Source organism: Lynx rufus, unplaced genomic scaffold, assembly GCF_022079265.1.
Source record: "Lynx rufus isolate CCGP_SWC_20201006 ecotype Redwood Valley unplaced genomic scaffold, mLynRuf1.p SCAF_22, whole genome shotgun sequence".
In the NCBI taxonomy this organism is placed as follows: domain Eukaryota; kingdom Metazoa; phylum Chordata; class Mammalia; order Carnivora; family Felidae; genus Lynx; species Lynx rufus.
This window is the reverse complement of record NW_025814837.1, coordinates 10,621,888-10,640,787: the sequence shown is the minus strand read 5'-3', so window position 1 is coordinate 10,640,787 and position 18,900 is coordinate 10,621,888. Positions and strand designations below refer to the sequence as shown.

The window sequence follows — 18,900 nt, the reverse complement described above, 5'->3', positions numbered from 1 at the left end:
TTTATAATAGCCAAATTATGGAAGCAGCCCAAGTGTCCATCAATAGATGAATGGATAAAGAGGTGATATACATATGTATATATACATACGTACACACAGTGGAATATTATTCAGCCGTAAAAGAATGAAATCTTGCCATTTGCAGTAATATGGATGGATCTGGAGAGTATAATGCTAAGTGAAATAAGTCAGTCAGAAAAACACAAATACTACATGATTTCACTCATAAGTGGAATTTAAGCAACAAACCAAATGAACAAAGGGACAAAAAAGAGACAAAAAAAAAAGAGACTCTGAAACACAGAAAACAGAGAGTTACCAGAGGGGACAAGAGGTGGAGGGGGAAGGGGGTGCAACAGGTGAAGGGGATTAAGAGTACACTTGATGAGCACTGAGTAATATATGGAATTGTTGAATCACTATATTGTACACCTGAAACTAATATAACACTGCATGTTAACTATACTGGAATTAAAACAAAACAAAACAAAACAAAGTGAAGGGACCCTTTCTGAGAGGGAGAATGTAAGTTTTCAACACTCTGAGCTGTATCTGAAATTTCCAAAGGACATGTCAAGTAGGCATTTGGATATATAGGTCTGGAGTTGAAGAATAAAGGTCTAGACTGAATAAGTCTATGGGTAGATTTATTGCATAAAATCCAATCTACGGGAAGAGGGATACAAGACCAAGCTTCATGAAATAATGCATCGAATGGGTGGTTGGAGAAGAATATGCCTGCAAACAAACAGAAAAGCAAGAACTAGAGAGTTGGGAGATCAATCAGGAAAATGTTGGTGCTCTATTTTTCTCTTGTCTTCAGCACTGTTCTGGAAACTACTCATCTTAAAATTCTTCCTGTGATTTAAATTACATTGGATTGAACCAGTTTGACCACTTCTTTGAAGCACCTTTTCTATCTCTTTGCTAACTCTTCTTCCCCTTTACCAAGCAAAGAAAGTTTTCTCTTCAGATATTTTCATACCATTCTCTTCATCCTCTCCCTAAGTGATTCTACCACTTACACAATTTTGTTGTCATCTTGAAACTGACAACTTTCACATGTATCTCTCTAAACCTTATCTGTCCATCTGCCTTCAAATGGACACTTAATATTGTCTCTTCTATTTTTAAAAGGTCAATTACAAAGCTTCAAATATCTTCACCTTTTATTATAAAATAAAGGCCTGCTGATGATAAAATATAGAAATGGATCAGAAGAGTATAAAATTAAGCATGCAATTTCTTCTCTAATAAACAGATTTTTGTAATTCCAGACAATTTCTATGCATATAAAGAAATGAATATACACAACACATATTTTTACACAAGAGGTGTGCACAGTGTTCTGCATCTTGGTTTTTAAATTTACTGCAACTTAGATCTCTTTTCATAGCAGTATATTTAAATTGGTCTCATTTTTTAAAATTCCACTATATAAATGTACCCTAATTCATTTAACAAACTGTGCCCTGATAGACATTAAGGTTGCTACCAGTTTTTCACTATTACAATAATGCAATGAACATCCTTGTATGGGTATTTTTTATCAGTGTATCTGGGGCTAATTTCTGAGAATGGAAATTGTTGCATCAAACTGTATGTATAAATTTTTGTTATTGTCAAATTACCTCCCTAAAACATTCTACCAACTTGCACTTCCACTTTTGGTCAAGACGATGATTTCATATTTTTCTACTTCCTCTCCAATAATGGGTATTATCCAATTTTTTGTTATCAAATTCTAATCTGATTGGTGAAATAGTTTTTTCTTTTTTTGTTGTTATTGTTATTTATATATCCAAATTTTTTAAGTAGATTTCATGCCCACTGAAGAGCCCAACTCAGGACTTGAACTCAACCACCCTGAAATCAAGACCTGAGCTGAGGCCAAGAGTCAGAGATGCTTAACCACCTGAGCCACTCAGGGAGTCCCTATATATTCAGTTCTGACTAAAGTTGGTCGTCTGTTTTTCGGCCTATTAATTTTGTAGAATTGTCAAATTCTACAAAAAAAGAAATTTGGGGTTTCATTATCATAAGGCGTCTTTCTGTAAAAAACAAGGTATATCTTTGTATTGATTCATGTTTTCTTCATGTTCCTTATGAAATCTTTAATATTTTTATCATGCAGGTTCTATACATTTCTGTTCTGCTTCATGACGAGGTAGTTTACATTTATGCTCACTACTACAAACTATTAGATTTCTTTTATTATATTTCTTAGTTGATAATTATTTAGATTACCCATTTATATTTCTTTCATTATAATCCCTAACTCAAATTATTTACATTACTGAATTTTATTAATTAGGTGCTCAGCCAACTTAATAAATTTTCAAGTTGTTTGCAATATATTTTTAACTGATATTCTTGGAATTCTCATGTGAATGAGAATTTATGATATGTGAATAATCATAATTTTAAGTTGTATCCAATATTTTTATTTGACCATTCATTCCAGAAATAAGTCATATAATAGTGGGATCCTTTTCCTGAATTTAATAAAAATGTGCTTACCATTTTGACACTGAGCAGAGTGGTAGATTTTTGGATGATATATAATTTTTATCAAATTAGTGACTGTTTTATTTCTTCATATTCATTCTTTCATTTAAAAAGAAGTGATGAATTAAATCAAGCTTTTTAAAGCATCTGTAGAAGCTTTTTTTTTTTTTAATTTGAGCTATTACAATGGTTAGACACTGCCATAGGTTTGTCTAATGTTGAACTACCTTATATCTCTAGGGAGACTTTCAACCAGTCACAATTTTTTAACCTGCTCCCCAAATCCATTTGTCAGTATATCATTTCCAACTTCAGCAATTGTATTAATGAATAAGATTGTTCCCTTTGGTTTGTTATTATTGTTGCTTTTTGTTTTTGTTGTCTTTGTCTGATTTATTTTCAGAATTATATCTTTATAATCTGCCAATGACTAATGTTATAAATGAAAATCTCTTAGTTCTATTTCCCCTGCCTTTTTTCCCTTAGAGCATGCTATGCTATTTTGACTTGATTAAAAAAGGTTCTTGACAATGACTGAATTTTCATGACAAATATTCTTCATGATATTTAATTATTTTTTTAATTGTGTCAATTAAACTATATTTCATCAAAAATTTATAATGCTATTCCTAATTTTTTGTTTTGTATACACTGGTGGTAAAACTATTTATAAAAATAGACATCAGGGGCACTGGGTGGCTTACTCAGCGCAACTTCAGCTCAGGTCATGATCTTGTGATTCGTGACTTCGGCCCCGTTTCAGGCTCTGTGCTGACAGCTTGGAGTCTGGAGCCTACTTTGGATCCTGTCTCTCCCTCTCTTCTGCCCTTCCCTCACTCATGCGTTGTCTCTCTCTCTCTCTCTCTCTCTCTCTCAAAAAAATAAATAAAATAAAATAAAATAAAATAAAATAAAATAAAATAAAATAAAATAAAATAAAATAAAATAAAACATTTAAAAAATAGACAAAAACATTATAATTTCTAGGGTTAAAATGCCCAATTCAAAATTTTTAAATTGTCCCATAAAAAAGTTCTTTATTGCTAATCTTCATTATCATTGAACGTTCTATGATTCAGAACAAAGAATCAAAAATTATGTTTAGTTTATGTCGCCTTATAATCTGATACAAGCCAGCATCATATTTTGTGTATCATAACTGACATTTTTAAAGGTTCCAGGCCATTTTATTATAGAACATTCCCAAACTGACATTTTTCTGATTGGTTTCTCATTTAATGATTCAGGTTAAATATGTTGGACAAGAATACTATATAGGTGACATTATATATAGTTTTTATAGCATCATGCAAGGAGGCACACATTGTCAGTTTGTCCCATTACTGGAAATGATTAATTTGATCAGTTGGTGAAATGGTATGATATTTTGAGATCATGTAAATGCCCAGTTTCCCAACAAATTTCCATTCAACAGTATTAACATTCATTGATGATCTTCACCTGAATCAGTTATTATTTTGCTGGGTACACTATTAAAATAATCTAATTCTACTTTATCCCCCCTATATTTATTAGCTGGCAATCTTTCTAAAGAAGAACTTACTGTCCACCCCACTACCCTTTTGAGGAACACTATGGGCTCACGTATTCTTTTTTATTCAGAGCTCATTTGTAGCATTATTCTTTTTGATCCTTTTTGCATCAAAGGCACAAACTATAGTTACATAGCAGAGGACTTTGTTATTAGTAGATATATATAGTCATGGTATTGTGTCATGATATACACAACTTACTTCCAAATTACTCAAAGCATATAAATACACAAACTATACAAAATATACCTTCCAAAATGTATGTGTATATGAACAGAGAGCTAATGTGAAAAAAGCATTAGCAAATTTCAAATTTGGATGAAGGTTGAATTTTTTTAAGCAGAAAAGGAACAGAATAAGACAGACAAAATGTTAAAAACTGCTTAGTTCTTACATCAAAACGTCAGGTTCCTTTTTCTTCCATTTCACTTAATATGAGAAGGAAGTGTTTCCCTCCAGTCCCCATCACCCTATTGCTTCACCATCATCCAACCTGTCTGCTGGTTTATTTTACTTTTGTCACACTTCTATATCCTTTTCCTTTCCTACTGAAACCAAACTATTTCAGGTTCATCACTTAAACTATTATGGTGGCCTCCAAATTCACCTTTCTCTGGTGTCTCTTCTCTATCCATTCCAACAGTTCCAGGACAAATTCCCAAAGCAGGTATGACTTTTGTCCATACCTTGCTCAAAGCCCACAGTAGTTCTTTGCCATAGAAGATCATCCAAATACCTGAGCAGGGCATTTAAAGTCTTCCACATTCTGTTAACACATAAGCCCTGCTACCTCTCACAAATAGTCCACATAGGTCCAATTTTATTCCATTTTGGCCGGAAAAATGCATGTTCCCCTCTACTTTCTTTCCCAGCTACGTCTCCATTTGTTAAGAATGTATTCAACCGAAAATTTCAAGTTATACCTCTTCCATGACGAGTTCTCCAATTCCCTTAATGTAGAAATTATCTCCTTTTTGTCAGGGCTCATAAAATGCTACAGACCTTTCCTACAGCACATACATCAATGTGTCTTGTCATAGAGACAAGACAAGCCCCATCACTCCTTTTGAGATCCAGTCAAAGTTATAGCCTTCTTAAAGATAGAAAGTTCTATTACCTATTTTTATCTCTCCTGACAGTCAGCATAGTACCTAGTAGGCCTCAAGAAATATTGGTAGAATTGAATTTTGAAAACTACAGTCACCAAAAGTTTCTGAAAATGACAAAGTAAACTTTTAATGTACTCATAGACTGTATACACACCCCTAAATGGAAAATACTCTAGATAAATTTCAATCAGTATATTATCCTGAAACATATTAATACCACTATCATCAAAAGCAGGGTCTTCAAAAATGAAAAGAATGGTGGAAAATGTAAAGAATGTGCAGAGTGACTGTACTTTGTTTACACCAAAAATAATAAATAACCTGGAGACATAAATTTGCTGCCAAGGGGTTCCAATATGAAGACATTTTTATCTGGAAGGAAATATGAATTTATGAGAGTTTTTTAAAAGAGGTGTGACATAAGGAGAACAATGTTTCAGAAACACTATTCTGGAAAATGAATGCAATATGTATTAAAAGGGCAAGTGCAGACATACCATTAGAAGTGTGGCACAGAACGCCATGTGAAGAGGGCCTGGAGAGGGTCTACAGCAGAAATGAAGACAGAAAGGCAACATTGAATCAAAAGGAGATATAAATTTGAAAATATAACATGAATTGAAAAGAAGAAATCAAGAATTTTAAAAATCAACTTTAGGGGCGCCTGGGTGGCTCAGTCGGTTAGGCATCCGACTTTGGCTCAGGTCATGATCTCACAGTCCGTGAGTTCGAGCCCCGCGTCGGGCTCTGTGCTGACAGCTCAGAGTCTGGAGCCCACTTCAGATTCTGTGTCTCCCTCTCTCTGACCCTCCCCCATTCATGCTCTTTCTCTATCTCAAAAATAAATAAAAATTAAAAAAAATAAATAATAAAATAAAAAAATAAATAAAAATCAACTTTATTATGTCATACAGGTGTAGTCTTTAACATTGTAAGATTTCTCCAACATCATCTCCAACAAAACAGGGCTAAGGGTTCCCAATGTGCCCCAGGTTTGTTTCTATTTAGCAAGTCGGGGGAAAATCTGTTGTCTTTCCCATTCCAGCTAGCCTGGAGCCATGTGAGGGCAAGAACCATGGGATATTCATCTTTGTAACCCCAGTTCCTAGTATAGTCAAAGCATGTAGTAGAAAAAAAAAAATATATATATATATGCGTGTGTGTGTGTGTGTATATATGCATGTGTGTGTGTGTGTGTGTGTGTGTGTGTGTCGTAGAACTGTCCTGATGATAATTTACTGTAAGTAAAATGAAGGACTGAACTTGGACATGAAATCCAAACAGTCCACAGGGGTGGTAGCCAATATATACAGGTATGTGAGTAAGAAAGCCTTCCAGAAAAGAGTAACAATAGTTCTATTTCAGTATGTTTGCAGCTACAGAGTAACCTCTGTAAGGCAAAGTTCAAAATGATTTTGAATGTTCCACAATGCCTAGCATAGCAATGAAAATGAAGTGGATGCACAATTAAAATTATTTTTTTAATTTTTTAATAATAGCTTACTCTCTAACCACTGTTATTTTATCATAAAATATTTAAGTTTTAAGATACATCCCAAGGACCTCAAAATCATCTGATTTTTTTTCCCTGTTCATGAACATTCTTTCTATATAGAGAAAAATACCTTAAGATGTGATGCTATCAAATTCTTATTCTAGAATTGACTAGAAAAAAATAAAATTAAGATTTTCCTTAAATCTGGTTTAAAAGAAAGGCGGAAGAGTTGGGCCATAGATTATTCTAGGCAATTAAACAGTCTTTCTGAAAACATAAAACTAAAAATATATTTCTATTATAAAGATGTATCTTTTCCTCGGTGATTAACTGCATTAACGTTGGTGGTTACTTCCAGTCAGGATTTCTGCTCATGCACTTCGAATCAACTTTGTGGATTCTCCTAAGACAACTAATTTACTAATGAGTCATATTTTGTATTACAAATTATAATCTGTTCACCTAGTGCAGGGGTCAGAAAACTTGTGTAAAAAGCCAGATAAGTAGTTATTTTAGGGTTTGCAGGCCACTCTGTCCTAACTACTCAATTCTGCTGCAACAGAGGAAAAGTAACCACAGACAATACATAAGCAAGTAAGCAATTTTTTTCAATAAAATAAGAAAAAAGGCAGTGGGACCAATTTGGCCCATGGCTATAATTTGTCAACACCTACTTCAAACCATTATTTTAATGTCACTATGAAAATTTTCAAATATACAGAAAATCAAAGAGAAAACCATATACTATTATTTAGATTTAACAATTAACATTTTGCCACATTCACCCTATGTTATTGCTAAATTACCGTAAGGAAAATTTCTTTTCTTTTTAAGTTTATGTATTCATTTTGTGTGCGAGAGAGAGAGAGTGCACAAGCTGTGGAGGGGCAGAGAGAGAGGGAGAGAAAATCCCAAGCAGGCTCTGCACTGATAGCGTGGAGCCCAACTCGGGGCTGGAACTCACGAACCATGAGATCATGACCTGAGGCGAAATCCAGGGTTAGACACTTAACCGAATGTGCCACCTAGGCACCTGTACCATAAGGAAAATTTTTGTCACCAGTTTTGCCCATGCATAATTTAGCAGTGTCTTTAAAAATAAAGACATATTACTACATAGCCTAATAAAATGTATAATAATTCCCTGTCTATATTTAAATTTTGCCAAATATCTCCAAAGTTATTTCTATAGCTGTTTTGTTCAAATCAGGGATCTAATGAAGGGTCAGACATTATATTTGGTTGTTACATATTAAAAGAAAAGTATCTTTTAATCTAAACAGCAGCCTCCAAGGGCACCTGGGTGGCTCAGTCAGTTAAGCATCCGACTCTTGGTTTCAGCTCAGGGCATGATCTCACAGCTCGTGGGTTCAAGCCCCACGTCAGGCTCTGTGCTGACAGTGCTGAGCCTGCTTGGGATTCTATGTCTTCCTCTTTCTCTGTTGCACGCTTTTTCTCTTAAAAATAAATAGCTTTAAAAAAAATAATAGCAGCCTCCATCCCCCCAGACTTTCGTGTGACTTACTGAGAAATACTGTGATTTTAAAAAATGTGAACAAGATCTGAAATCAATACATCTCAAAGGAACATTAATATAGAGACAAATACAAACATTTTTGTTTATAGTATCCTTAATATAGTTACCTCAATTTCTCTATTTTTAAGATTTATTTTATTTCCCTTATTTTTTTAAACAATTTGTGGAGCTGATTAGGGTAATTCGACACATATATGAAAGCAGAGTTCCACATATGACATCAAAGCATATTTCATAGGGTTTCTCTGAAATATATGAATCCATGCTATGGGTATTATGTATATGAAGGGGGATAGAATGGTCAGTTACTTTAATTAGGCTTAAGACATTCTAGATTCATAGAATCCATCACCTTTAGTGAAAGATGCTGATTATTTTGTCTTTCAAGAAGGTATTACAGTATCTCAAACTGTGAACAAATAGACAAAGTAGGCACTTAACAAGACATTCTAGAGTTTGCAGTGCCTCATGAGAGAGAGGAAAATCCCTTCCCAGGAGAACTTTGATCCCTTTCAGAAAAATCTGTCAGCTTCTCAGGGAAATTCCAAATACAGAAATTACCCCAAATTTCGTAAAATTTCTAGAAACAAGAACTGTTGGTATATATGTGGTAACTCCCACACTAACCAATATTCAGATAGAAACAGGGTCTGGTGAGACCAGAAACCAACTTGTGTAGCAATGTTATGTGACAGTGTGATATGAAATCACAGATAAAGTGGCTGGAAGAAATAATTGAGAAAATGTGAATATAGAAATGGGAGGGGTTTGTGTTGACTGTGTTTTAGAGTATCTTAACTCATTGTCATCAAGAAATAGGATCACTAAGGAGGAAAAGGGACTGGGTAAACTCACATAACAAGAGTTCATAAAGGAAAGGGAAGCAAAAGGCATTAAATGGAAACTCAGAAAGCTAGAAGTCTCCCATATGAGAAAAGGAATATAGCAGATTTAATTAAAGGGAGTTAAATTTCTAAAGAACAAGCATTAAGGCTTAGGACGAGACAAAAGATAATAAAAGCAATGATGCTCTCACCTCTCTACACTGTGCAATATGTTAACCACTGGCCACATGTGGTTATTTAAACTTAAATTAGCTATTAAATGAAGTTAAAAATTCAGTCATATTAGCTACATCTCAAATGCTCAGTAGCCACAGATGGTTAGTGACTACTGCACTGGATAGCACAGATAGAGAACACTCCCTTCCACGTTTCAGAAAGTTCTATTAGACAACACCGTTCTAAGGAGATGAAGATAGTAGGAAAGAGGAAAAGGCAGGAATGTGAAGTGAAGAAGGAGGAATGATGATTCATAAACTCCCTTTCCTACTTGTGCTTAATGTTACTAGTTCTCATGGGACAGTCAGGATAGCCACTGCTCTGCAACATTAAGGTTCTGTCACACCTCCTCTCCAGAGAGCTGCTGGAGAGATCGCTGCCGACAAAGGCTCTAGGTGCCTGGGACTCTGGGAGTAGGGCTTTGAGTTAGGGGTGGAGCCAGGGTTGGGCCTGGGGAAAGGGCATTCAATGGATGAAGAGGGCCTGTGCATAGCCTAGCACCATGCCCAAAATTCAAGGTGGATAGAACATTCACTTGCCACCGAAAAGGTGAAAGAGAAGATCCTCTCATCTCTGGTGCTCAGTGAGTTTTCAGTCATTCACAGTCATACAGTCCTACTACTAATATCTTGCTCAGACTAAGTCATAGGTCAACACTCACATTCTATCTTACTCCCCTAAGAGAAATTTGGCCTGAGACTATTCCTCTTGTTTCATTTATTCATAACGATCAATTCTTATCATTAGCATTCTTATTCACTGAAACTACATACAGGCATTGCATTTCCTTCTCTCTAAGCTCCATGAGGAATGGCATGAAATTTCAAACCACCATTGAGGGACCTTCTTTGCCACACATCTGTAGTGAAATGACTGCATTTGGTAGAGCCTCGGACCCTCAGAGATATCCTCTCTTTCTGAGATATGCTTTGTGTCTTTCTGACCATAATCAACATCTTCTCAGCTGGATCTTTTGTTCCACACTGCCATTTCAAGATTTCCCACCACTCACGATGTGTATGCTATACACTACCAGGTGAAGAGAGCATAACCCAAGAACACTTTCAGCGTTGCCCTGTGAGAGTCACTATTTTCATAAATTCCAGGGCTGCCTTCAGTCTCCCATTTGCATGTGTGGGCAGCCATTTCTTCAGTGTATTCCCCATGTTCTAATTGGCTCACTATCCAGATTCTTGGCTCTGTGCTTGGGACTCGTCATTGACTTTTCACCCACCTCACCTGCAGAGCAGCTCTCTCTGGATTTTCATTAGCATTTCAGGCAGTGATATTCATTTGTAAAACTATTGACAAGATTTTAATTGGTGGTCTTGGTTTTTACATTTAATCTGGCTTAGAGATATTTTAAATTTTGTTTTGCTACATTTGATAAGGGCAGAACCTTAAAAAAGGAAAAGTACTTGAGGAGAGAAGACACTCGGTTAGAGAGAAAAGAGAGGCTTCCTGGACTCCAGCTGTCTGCTTAAAGGGAACTGTGACATATGCAGAGGACCTTATAACAGTAAGTATCATAGTTTTGCTTGTTTGGATTAACACTTTTTAAAAAAGTCCTCACTCTTAACATCAGCAAATTTTCTGTTTCTTTTACAATAACTTAAAAAAATGACTGAATATTTTCTAACATCCACTGAAATGGAAAGTTTATGATTTTTGACTCTGACCTGAAGGTTCTTACTATTATTAGTCTGAACCAGATAATCCTTTTTGAATAATATCAGCATCCAGACTACACTTGCCTGTTTAAGAGAGAAGCTTAAACAGCTTATAAATAAAGCACAGGGAAAGCTCCTATCAAGTGTATAACTCTCCACACGTCTGATCATTTTAGATGCTTGACACTGAAAACCTTCATTAAAGAAGTGAATCTTCCAGCCCCACAGAGAGTTGCCTTTCAACTGGAAGAAGGGTGTGTCCCTAAGCTTTTACCTGGGAGCAAGGATGATCTTGTCAAGCATTTCAGTGAGACCAGCCCAAGTTTTTAGGGTGGGGATCTAGACTGGTTATACGTACCTTCAGCTCTTCTCCCAGAGAAGGCAGAAACACCTCAAAGCCTGCATGTAAGAACATCTACTGAGAAATTATTTTAATCAGACACCAGCTGAGTGGGAGAAAGAAAAAGAACAGAGAAGAACAAACAAAACTCCCTTGGTCTTGGATGTAAGAGAACCCAGCTGCAATGGACTGGCACTTTGTTAGAACAGCTGCAGTGCTGTTCATTTTTCTGGTAAGTGGATTCTGTTAAAAAAAACCTCATAATCATGCTCATTGTGAACAAGTGAGAACTTTTTTAGAAAGTGTTATTTAGTGTTCTTTCTAACCTAAACCCATTAAAAGTTTATGTTAATGACAAGGTGATTTTATGAACTAGATTTTTAAATAGTGTTTCTCTCCTTAATTGAAGACTCGAGCATATTAATGCATCAGTGTCAACTCACCCTATCACATCTCTGATACTGAAGTCAGTGCTAAGTCATGCCGGGAAAATACTGAATTTGGGGAAGTCTCATCGCTGCTTGATAGCATTTGGTTGTTCAAATTCCTTTTTGCAGGGGGGCTCTTAAGCTAATATCACAGGTGTGTCCTGATTTTTACCCTAAACATTTTTCCATTCTTTGGGTAACTCTGCTGGCAAATTCACTATAAAAATAGGATACATATAAATTAAAAAGCATAGCAATTTGCGACTGGCCTCACAATCCAAACTGTCTCATTGGTTCCAGATATGTTTGGGATTCATATCACTAATATCAAAAGCCCCACACTGCTAAGCTATGATTTATTTAAAACATTTTTTAATGTCAAAAACCATGACAATATGGGAGATTTGTAGATGATATAATAAGTGAAGGAATAGCTATAATTAAGGAGTGAGTATAATTATTATGATACTGGTTCTTACTACTGGAAAATCAGCAATGACTGTGATATGAAAGTTGTGTTTGATGGTCAGACAAATGTAATGAGATGTTTTATCACCGTCTCCCTTACACATCATTAATTTTCTCTTTTTAGAGATAATAAAGATAACACTGAGTTGCTGCATCCAATTTCACTTCTGTTGGGAATTTTAAAATCAGAGTCTTTCTCACAGGAAGGTTAATGTTATCCAAAGAGGCAAGTGCCAGGCAAATCACCCTCCAATTTGGCAGCATATAGTCCTGTGGGTCATATTTGTTTCTACTTGCTTAAGTTTTGAACTGGATTGTTGGGTTTCTACAATAACAAGTCAGACCTTAGATTCAAACATGCCAGTTGGTCTGAATTCAGTTTATTAAGTAAAAACGGTCATAGCAGTGGATTTGTTACGAATAAGCATCAATAAGCTGGTAGCTTTATTTCCAAGCTGCCCTTCGAAGACTAGCCCTATTCCATGGAATTTTTAATAGATCTTTAGGATCAGTTAATATAATTTGGGGTGAGTAAGGATTAATGAGCACTTGTATAGGAGCATCTGTGTATTGCCGAGTAATCAAATGTTTTTATTTTTTGTTTATTTTTAAATTTTTGCTGGTGACTATTCATTTTTGAGAGACAGCGTGAGTGGGGGAGGGGCAGAGAGAGAGAGGGAGGCACAGAATCCGAAACAGGTTCCAGGCTCTGAGCTATCAGCACAGAGCCCAATGTGGGGCTCAAACTCATGAACTCTGAGATCATAACCTGAGCCGAACTGAAATGCTTAACCGACTGATCCACTCAGGCGCCCCTCAAATATTTTTATTTTTAATTTCATTTAAATCTGATCCATTAAGGCCTATTACAGTTTAATTTGATTAGTTTATTCAGATGCTTATGTGCTTTCATTTAATGCATAATATACCTTATTTCTTTATTTTTATGATTATTTCTAATTAATTACATCCTATGAAACTCCTTTAAACAGTCATTCTCTAATTAGTCATTCTTCAGTAAAATGTATCATTTTATCAAAATCATGTATCCTCATTGACCTTTCTTCTTTGTAGAGACGTTTCTGGACATTTGTGCTTTATTTTCTGAATTTGGATAGTTTTGTTTTTTTCTTTGTGGATTGTTTGTTTGTTGCTATATTTTACCTTGGAATCAGTCACAAATTTCTCATTTGTCTTATGAGACGTATTTCTCAAAGAACTTACTGCATAATGAATTAAAACATTTCTTTTTCCTGTTTTTGTAACTTTTCTGGCAAAACATTTTGCTTTCTAGGGTTTGAAAAATCATAATTTATTCTTACTGCAGATTTTACCAGATGATCTGGACAAATATCCTTTGTAGTTATACAATCTATTTCTGCTACAAAATACTTTTTTTTTCCCCTGAAAATTAACTACTTGATAGCAAATTCTTCTACTTAGCTTATGGCTAGCCTCACTATGAATGTAGGCTCTCACCGGAAAAAAAAAAAAGAAAAAAAAAAAGAAAGGAAAAAAATCTATGTGAGGTCTTTATTCTTCTCCACTCAAAGTCTAGAATAAGTAAAAATCTACAGTAGAGAGCATACTTAGGCAATTTTAAAAAGCTTTTAAGACATTTTTTAATGTTTATTTATTTTTGAGAGAGACAGACTATGAGTGGGGGAGGGGCAGAGAGAGAGGGAGACAGAATCCAAAGCAGGCTCCAGGCTCTGAGCTGTCAGTACAAAGCGCAATGCAGGACTCGAACTCACAAACAGAGATCGTGACCCAAGCCGAAGTTGGACGCTTAACCGACTGAGCCACCCAGGTGCCCCAAAATCTTTAAGACGTTTAAACAGGCAATATATTTAATGCAAATCCATTTGTGAGCTGAGCAACCATCTGTTTATGTGTATTTTGCATAGTCTGTTTAATATACCTGAACGTTTCAGATCTTGTTCAGATTAGTGGGTTACATCAGGGAGAAGAAAGCTGATGAATCTGCTCTTACAACAAGCAAGACTGCCACACCACTATTCCATTATTTAGACAAGCCGCCTAGACAGGCAATGGCTTATACCTGTTAACATTCTGCAAGCCAAAGAAATGCTATTGACCCCTCATTTATTGTTCTTTCTTTTCTTTTTCCATGAAGTTAGTGCATTGTTGGGGGGGGGAGGGGGAGGTATATGGAATATATTCTAGGCTAGAGAACAATGTTGCCTATGTACCAAATACAAGAGATCTCTGTGAATGGTTGTGACAATAAGAAAATGTATGGCAGAGCCACTGTAGGAAAGTAAAATAGAACCAGTAGACTTTCTATAGTTCTAATGATTTCTGAAAATTACTTGCAACTTTGCCAGATTCAATTAGTCAACACAAATCAATACAAATCTCAAGGTGTCAAATTCTATAGAGGCAAAACTTCTGCAACTCACACTCAAAGAACAAGTAAGCCTATCTTTATCAATTACCAAGAATAACCCAATTTGCACAGCTTATAATAACAGCCTGGCTGCTGCTCTTTCCATGGTTACTATTTCCTTTCAAAAGAAAACCTCTGACCACCTGATAACCCTGCTCCACAAGTTGAACTTAGCTGAAATCATTTGGAATATAAGCAGGAGTTTTTCAGAGTATTTCTCAGCACAGGCTAAAATACACAGAAAACAATACATATTTTATTACATAGTTCATCAACTTATTTGAACTGGACATCTTCAATTCCCGTAATTGTGTTCACTGATGCATAAAGCAAGAGAAGGATTAACAAACTAGTACAGACCAAACAGAAGACAAGCAAAAGAGAGGATTCTTCATGCTTTCTTGTGCATATAGTGATTTACAGTGATATATATTATAGATAATTGTACATCAGTAAAATATTTTATAGAAAATGGAAATATTTCTGTTCACCTGCTCAGTAAGATTTACAAATTCTATTTAAGGAAAATAATTTCCATTTACACAGTGTTCTTGACTGTGGATTTAGGATCAGAGTCTTCTTGTACCTTTGTGAAAACAGGGACTACAGGGGCTCCTGGGTGGCGCAGTCGGTTAAGCGTCCGACTTCAGCCAGGTCACGATCTCGTGGTCCGTGAGTTCGAGCCCCGCATCGGGCTCTGGGCTGATGGTTTCCGATTCTGTGTCTCCCTCTCTCTCTGCCCCTCCCCCGTTCATGCTCTGTCTCTGTCTGTCCCAAAAATAAATAAACGTTGAAAAAAAAAAAAAAGAAAACAGGGACTACAAATTTATCATCATTTAATTAGTTTGAGTTGCCAGAGAAGATAAACATTTTGCCATGCCTGATTTAGGTAACAGAAGAACCTGAAGCACCGAGAATGCCGTCTCAATAAATTTGAAGGTTTGGCCCGCAAGGGACAAGATCCACCTATTTAATAAGTCTTATGAATATAGAAAAAAACACTCTTGTGTATACCCAGAGTACTTAGTTTCTGATAACTCTGTCCACTCTACATTCTTCAAGGACATTGGTGCTGAGTATTCCCATGTCCAAACACGCATTGCCTAACGAAAAGGCAGAAAGTATGCTCATCACTGTAGTTATTTATTATGCCTCCATCAGTGAGGGAACGCCCTTGCAGAGTGCTGGGACAGGCCACTCTTGTTGGTTATGCTTGCTATGCAAATTCCTTTAATGGATTTAGGCAGGTCGAATTAGTTTAAGTGCCATTGGCTGCTGATTTATATTCTCAGTTGGTCTAGGAGAATAGGGTGCAGCCTTTTATACTTGCCTAATGAAAAACCACATCTCCACAAATTAATGGCTGCCTGTTGCTCATAAAACTACCTGACTGTAAGTTATTTGAGGGCAGATTCTGTGTCTGATTTACTTTTGGATCCTTCATAGTGCCCTTGCACCATAATGCAAGATTGCTCAACAGACGTTCAATTACACAAAGCAAGAGCATCCAAAGGCATTTGTGGGATAATTGATATTTTTCTTTCCCTACACATTCCAAAAAAATCAAGAAATTAAACATGGAAACAATCAGGTTGAATTTCCCCAACACTTATTTCTATGGTGTTTTATTACATTTACTTTACATTTCACCTAAAGTTTACTATCGTATTTTTAGAGCTTATGCCCTTTAAAAGACTTAATCCAGCCTTGGATCCCCATAATATACATTCGATACAAATTTGTCAAATAAATAAATAAACCAATGAACAAATAAGAGAAATCAACCTATCAAGGTGTTGTCAACTCCAAACTGATAGTAATACAAAGACACAAGAGGAGGTTTTTCGAAAGAAGCAAATTATTATATTTTAGCTTTGTCTCAGGTTCATCCTTGGGATGTAATATACAGTTATCCAATACATTAGCAGTTCATACTTAATGACTAACAAGTGGCTGTGGAAGACAACCTCCCAATTATTATATATGAGAGGTTTCCTTGTAGAAATCACTTAATACTTTCAAGACCATTTTATTATTTGCAAAGAAATGTAAACCTCACTATCAAAAGAAGAAAACTAAAAATGTATTCATTTCTAAGTGAATTTCCATCGCAAGCCTCCACAGCGCATATTTCCAATTTATTTAGGAATCCAAAGTACTCTGACAGAAAACCACCTTATCCTTACTGTGTGGACAAGGTCTAGATCAATCAGACGATTTTCTTTAACTTCCTCTCATAGTCTATTGATTTTAATCTCTGATCTTTTCTCTTCCTTCGTCTCTTCCTTCGTCTGTGTTCAGAGCCCTTTTTTTTGCCTATTCCCTCCTGCTCTCTCCATTACACTTCTACCAACTAATTTATTTTTGAACCTCTCTCTCAAATCAAAATCTATTTTCTTCACCTTCAAAAATCCATTTCTCCCTCTCCCAGAATATTTCCTTGGACACCACATCTAATTCTATGATACCATTTTTGTTTCCTTTTATAAACAAATCACCCAGGAAAGTGGCCATCTTTACGTTCTCTTCCCCTCCATCTTATTCCCTAATCCTTTCAGTCAGGAGGGACCTGTTCCATCCAGCCGGAAGGATTCTCCTGAAGGTCACAGGCATTCTCAGGATCCACTTTGCTCAAGTCTTTTATGCCACCTGACACTTGTTCACATCCGATCTCTTCTTCATTTCTCTCTTCCTTTGACATCTGTGACACTGCATTATATTTTCTTCCCATTTCTTTGGCTACTTCTCTTCTCTTTTCCTTTGTCACTTGTTTCTGTCACTGTTCCCTATTCCATCAATGTAGGAATTCCCCTAGTTTCACGCTCAGCCACAGGCTGTTTCTTTGTTGTATTTCCTCCTTTGGGTCTTCAAATTCTCCCATGATTTAAACTGCCCTACCCAAGCAGATGTCCCTCAAATCTGTGTATGAGGCCTGAACTACTGTTCATGGTGCTGATACGTATATCAAATTGCTAAGCACCTTCATCCGGCCATTTCTCTAGCATCTCAAAATCAATGTATTCTAACCTGATAAATTCTGCAACTGCCTTGCCCCTCATCTCTTGGTTTAAAATGGCCATCATTTGGGTGGGGGCGGCGCCTGGTGGCTCTGTCAGTTGAGTGTCCGACTTCAGCTCAGGCCATGGTCTTGGCAGTTTGTGAGTTCGAGCCCCGTGTCAGGCTCTGTGCTAACAAACAGCTCAGAGCCTGGAGCCTGCTTCAGATTCTGTATCTCTCTCTCTCCCCCTCCCCTGCTCATGCTCTGCCTCTCTCTGTCTCTTAAAATAAATAAATGTTAAAAAAAAATTTTTTTAAATGGCCATCATTTGAGCTTCTTCCTTCTCTTGACTCTCAGACCTTGTCAAATTCAACTGTGTGGAATCTCTCTCTTGATCTTTCTGGTCCGTTACCACTGCCACTGCTCCTATTCGGCTTCCCCTCTTCCTCATCTCTGGCCTGATTTGATGTGGAACACTCCACTGCTTGTGGCCTATAATCCTGTCTCTTGCCACCACCTGTGGTCAGAGTAATCTTTTAAACCCACAATTTTATCATGGCTTTTCCGTGATCAAAAAACTTTGATATTTTCCAACTGCACACAGAGATTTAGTGTTAGAACTGGAAAGGTAACTGTATATAATTTAGTCTACCCCTGTCATTTTAAAAATGAGAAAACTAAGGCTTAGAGAATTTGGGAAGTACATTGAAAGCTTTCTGACTCTACCAAGTGCTCTTTTTATCTCATTATTTTGCCTTTGAACATCCAGTAGTGACTTCGTTTCAGCATTTATTCTAGACACTGAGCAAAAGACAATAAGGCTATGTCAACACAACATATTTTTAAGCAGACTTGGCAGTTTTTTAATTACTGATTCAATTGGGAGGCTGACACTATGGTGAAACCTACTTGGTCTTCTGCCTAAATTGCCTCTCATGGGAAAAAGAATGACCCAGCTTCATAAAGTTGGAAGGTTTGTTAGTCATCTGGCATAGTTCTCCAAAACAAACAGTAGGCTCTGACACTGCAGTGTGGTCAGGGAAGTGCAAGACAGATAACAGATGCCTACACACTTCTGTAGCTATGAAGGAAAGGCTTGCAAATAGACAAATAAGGCATCTCCACACCCCCATTCCACACCCACAAATGAGAGAGAAAAGAGTGCCCATGAGTTCACAGGTAGCAAAAAGTAACATCATCTTAATTCTGCACCCGCGAGGGACTCTATACTAACTTTTCAGTTACTTGTCCAAACCATTTGGTCCATCTACTTTTTTCTGCCCAGAATCACTATTATTAGTGTTATTATTATACATAAATATT

General features: G+C 36.3%; 1 protein-coding gene across 2 annotated transcripts in view; it reads left to right on the top strand.

The window, feature by feature from the left end:
• The first annotated feature begins 11,457 nt into the window (after window positions 1-11,457).
• DSG1 (desmoglein 1) overlaps window positions 11,458-18,900 on the top strand; it is a 34,857-nt gene continuing 27,414 nt past the window's right edge. For both annotated transcript variants that reach the window (XM_047087007.1, XM_047087006.1), the window contains exon 1: window positions 11,458-11,505. In XM_047087007.1, the coding sequence (XP_046942963.1) occupies window positions 11,458-11,505 (48 nt within the window). The remainder of the gene's footprint in view (window positions 11,506-18,900) is intronic.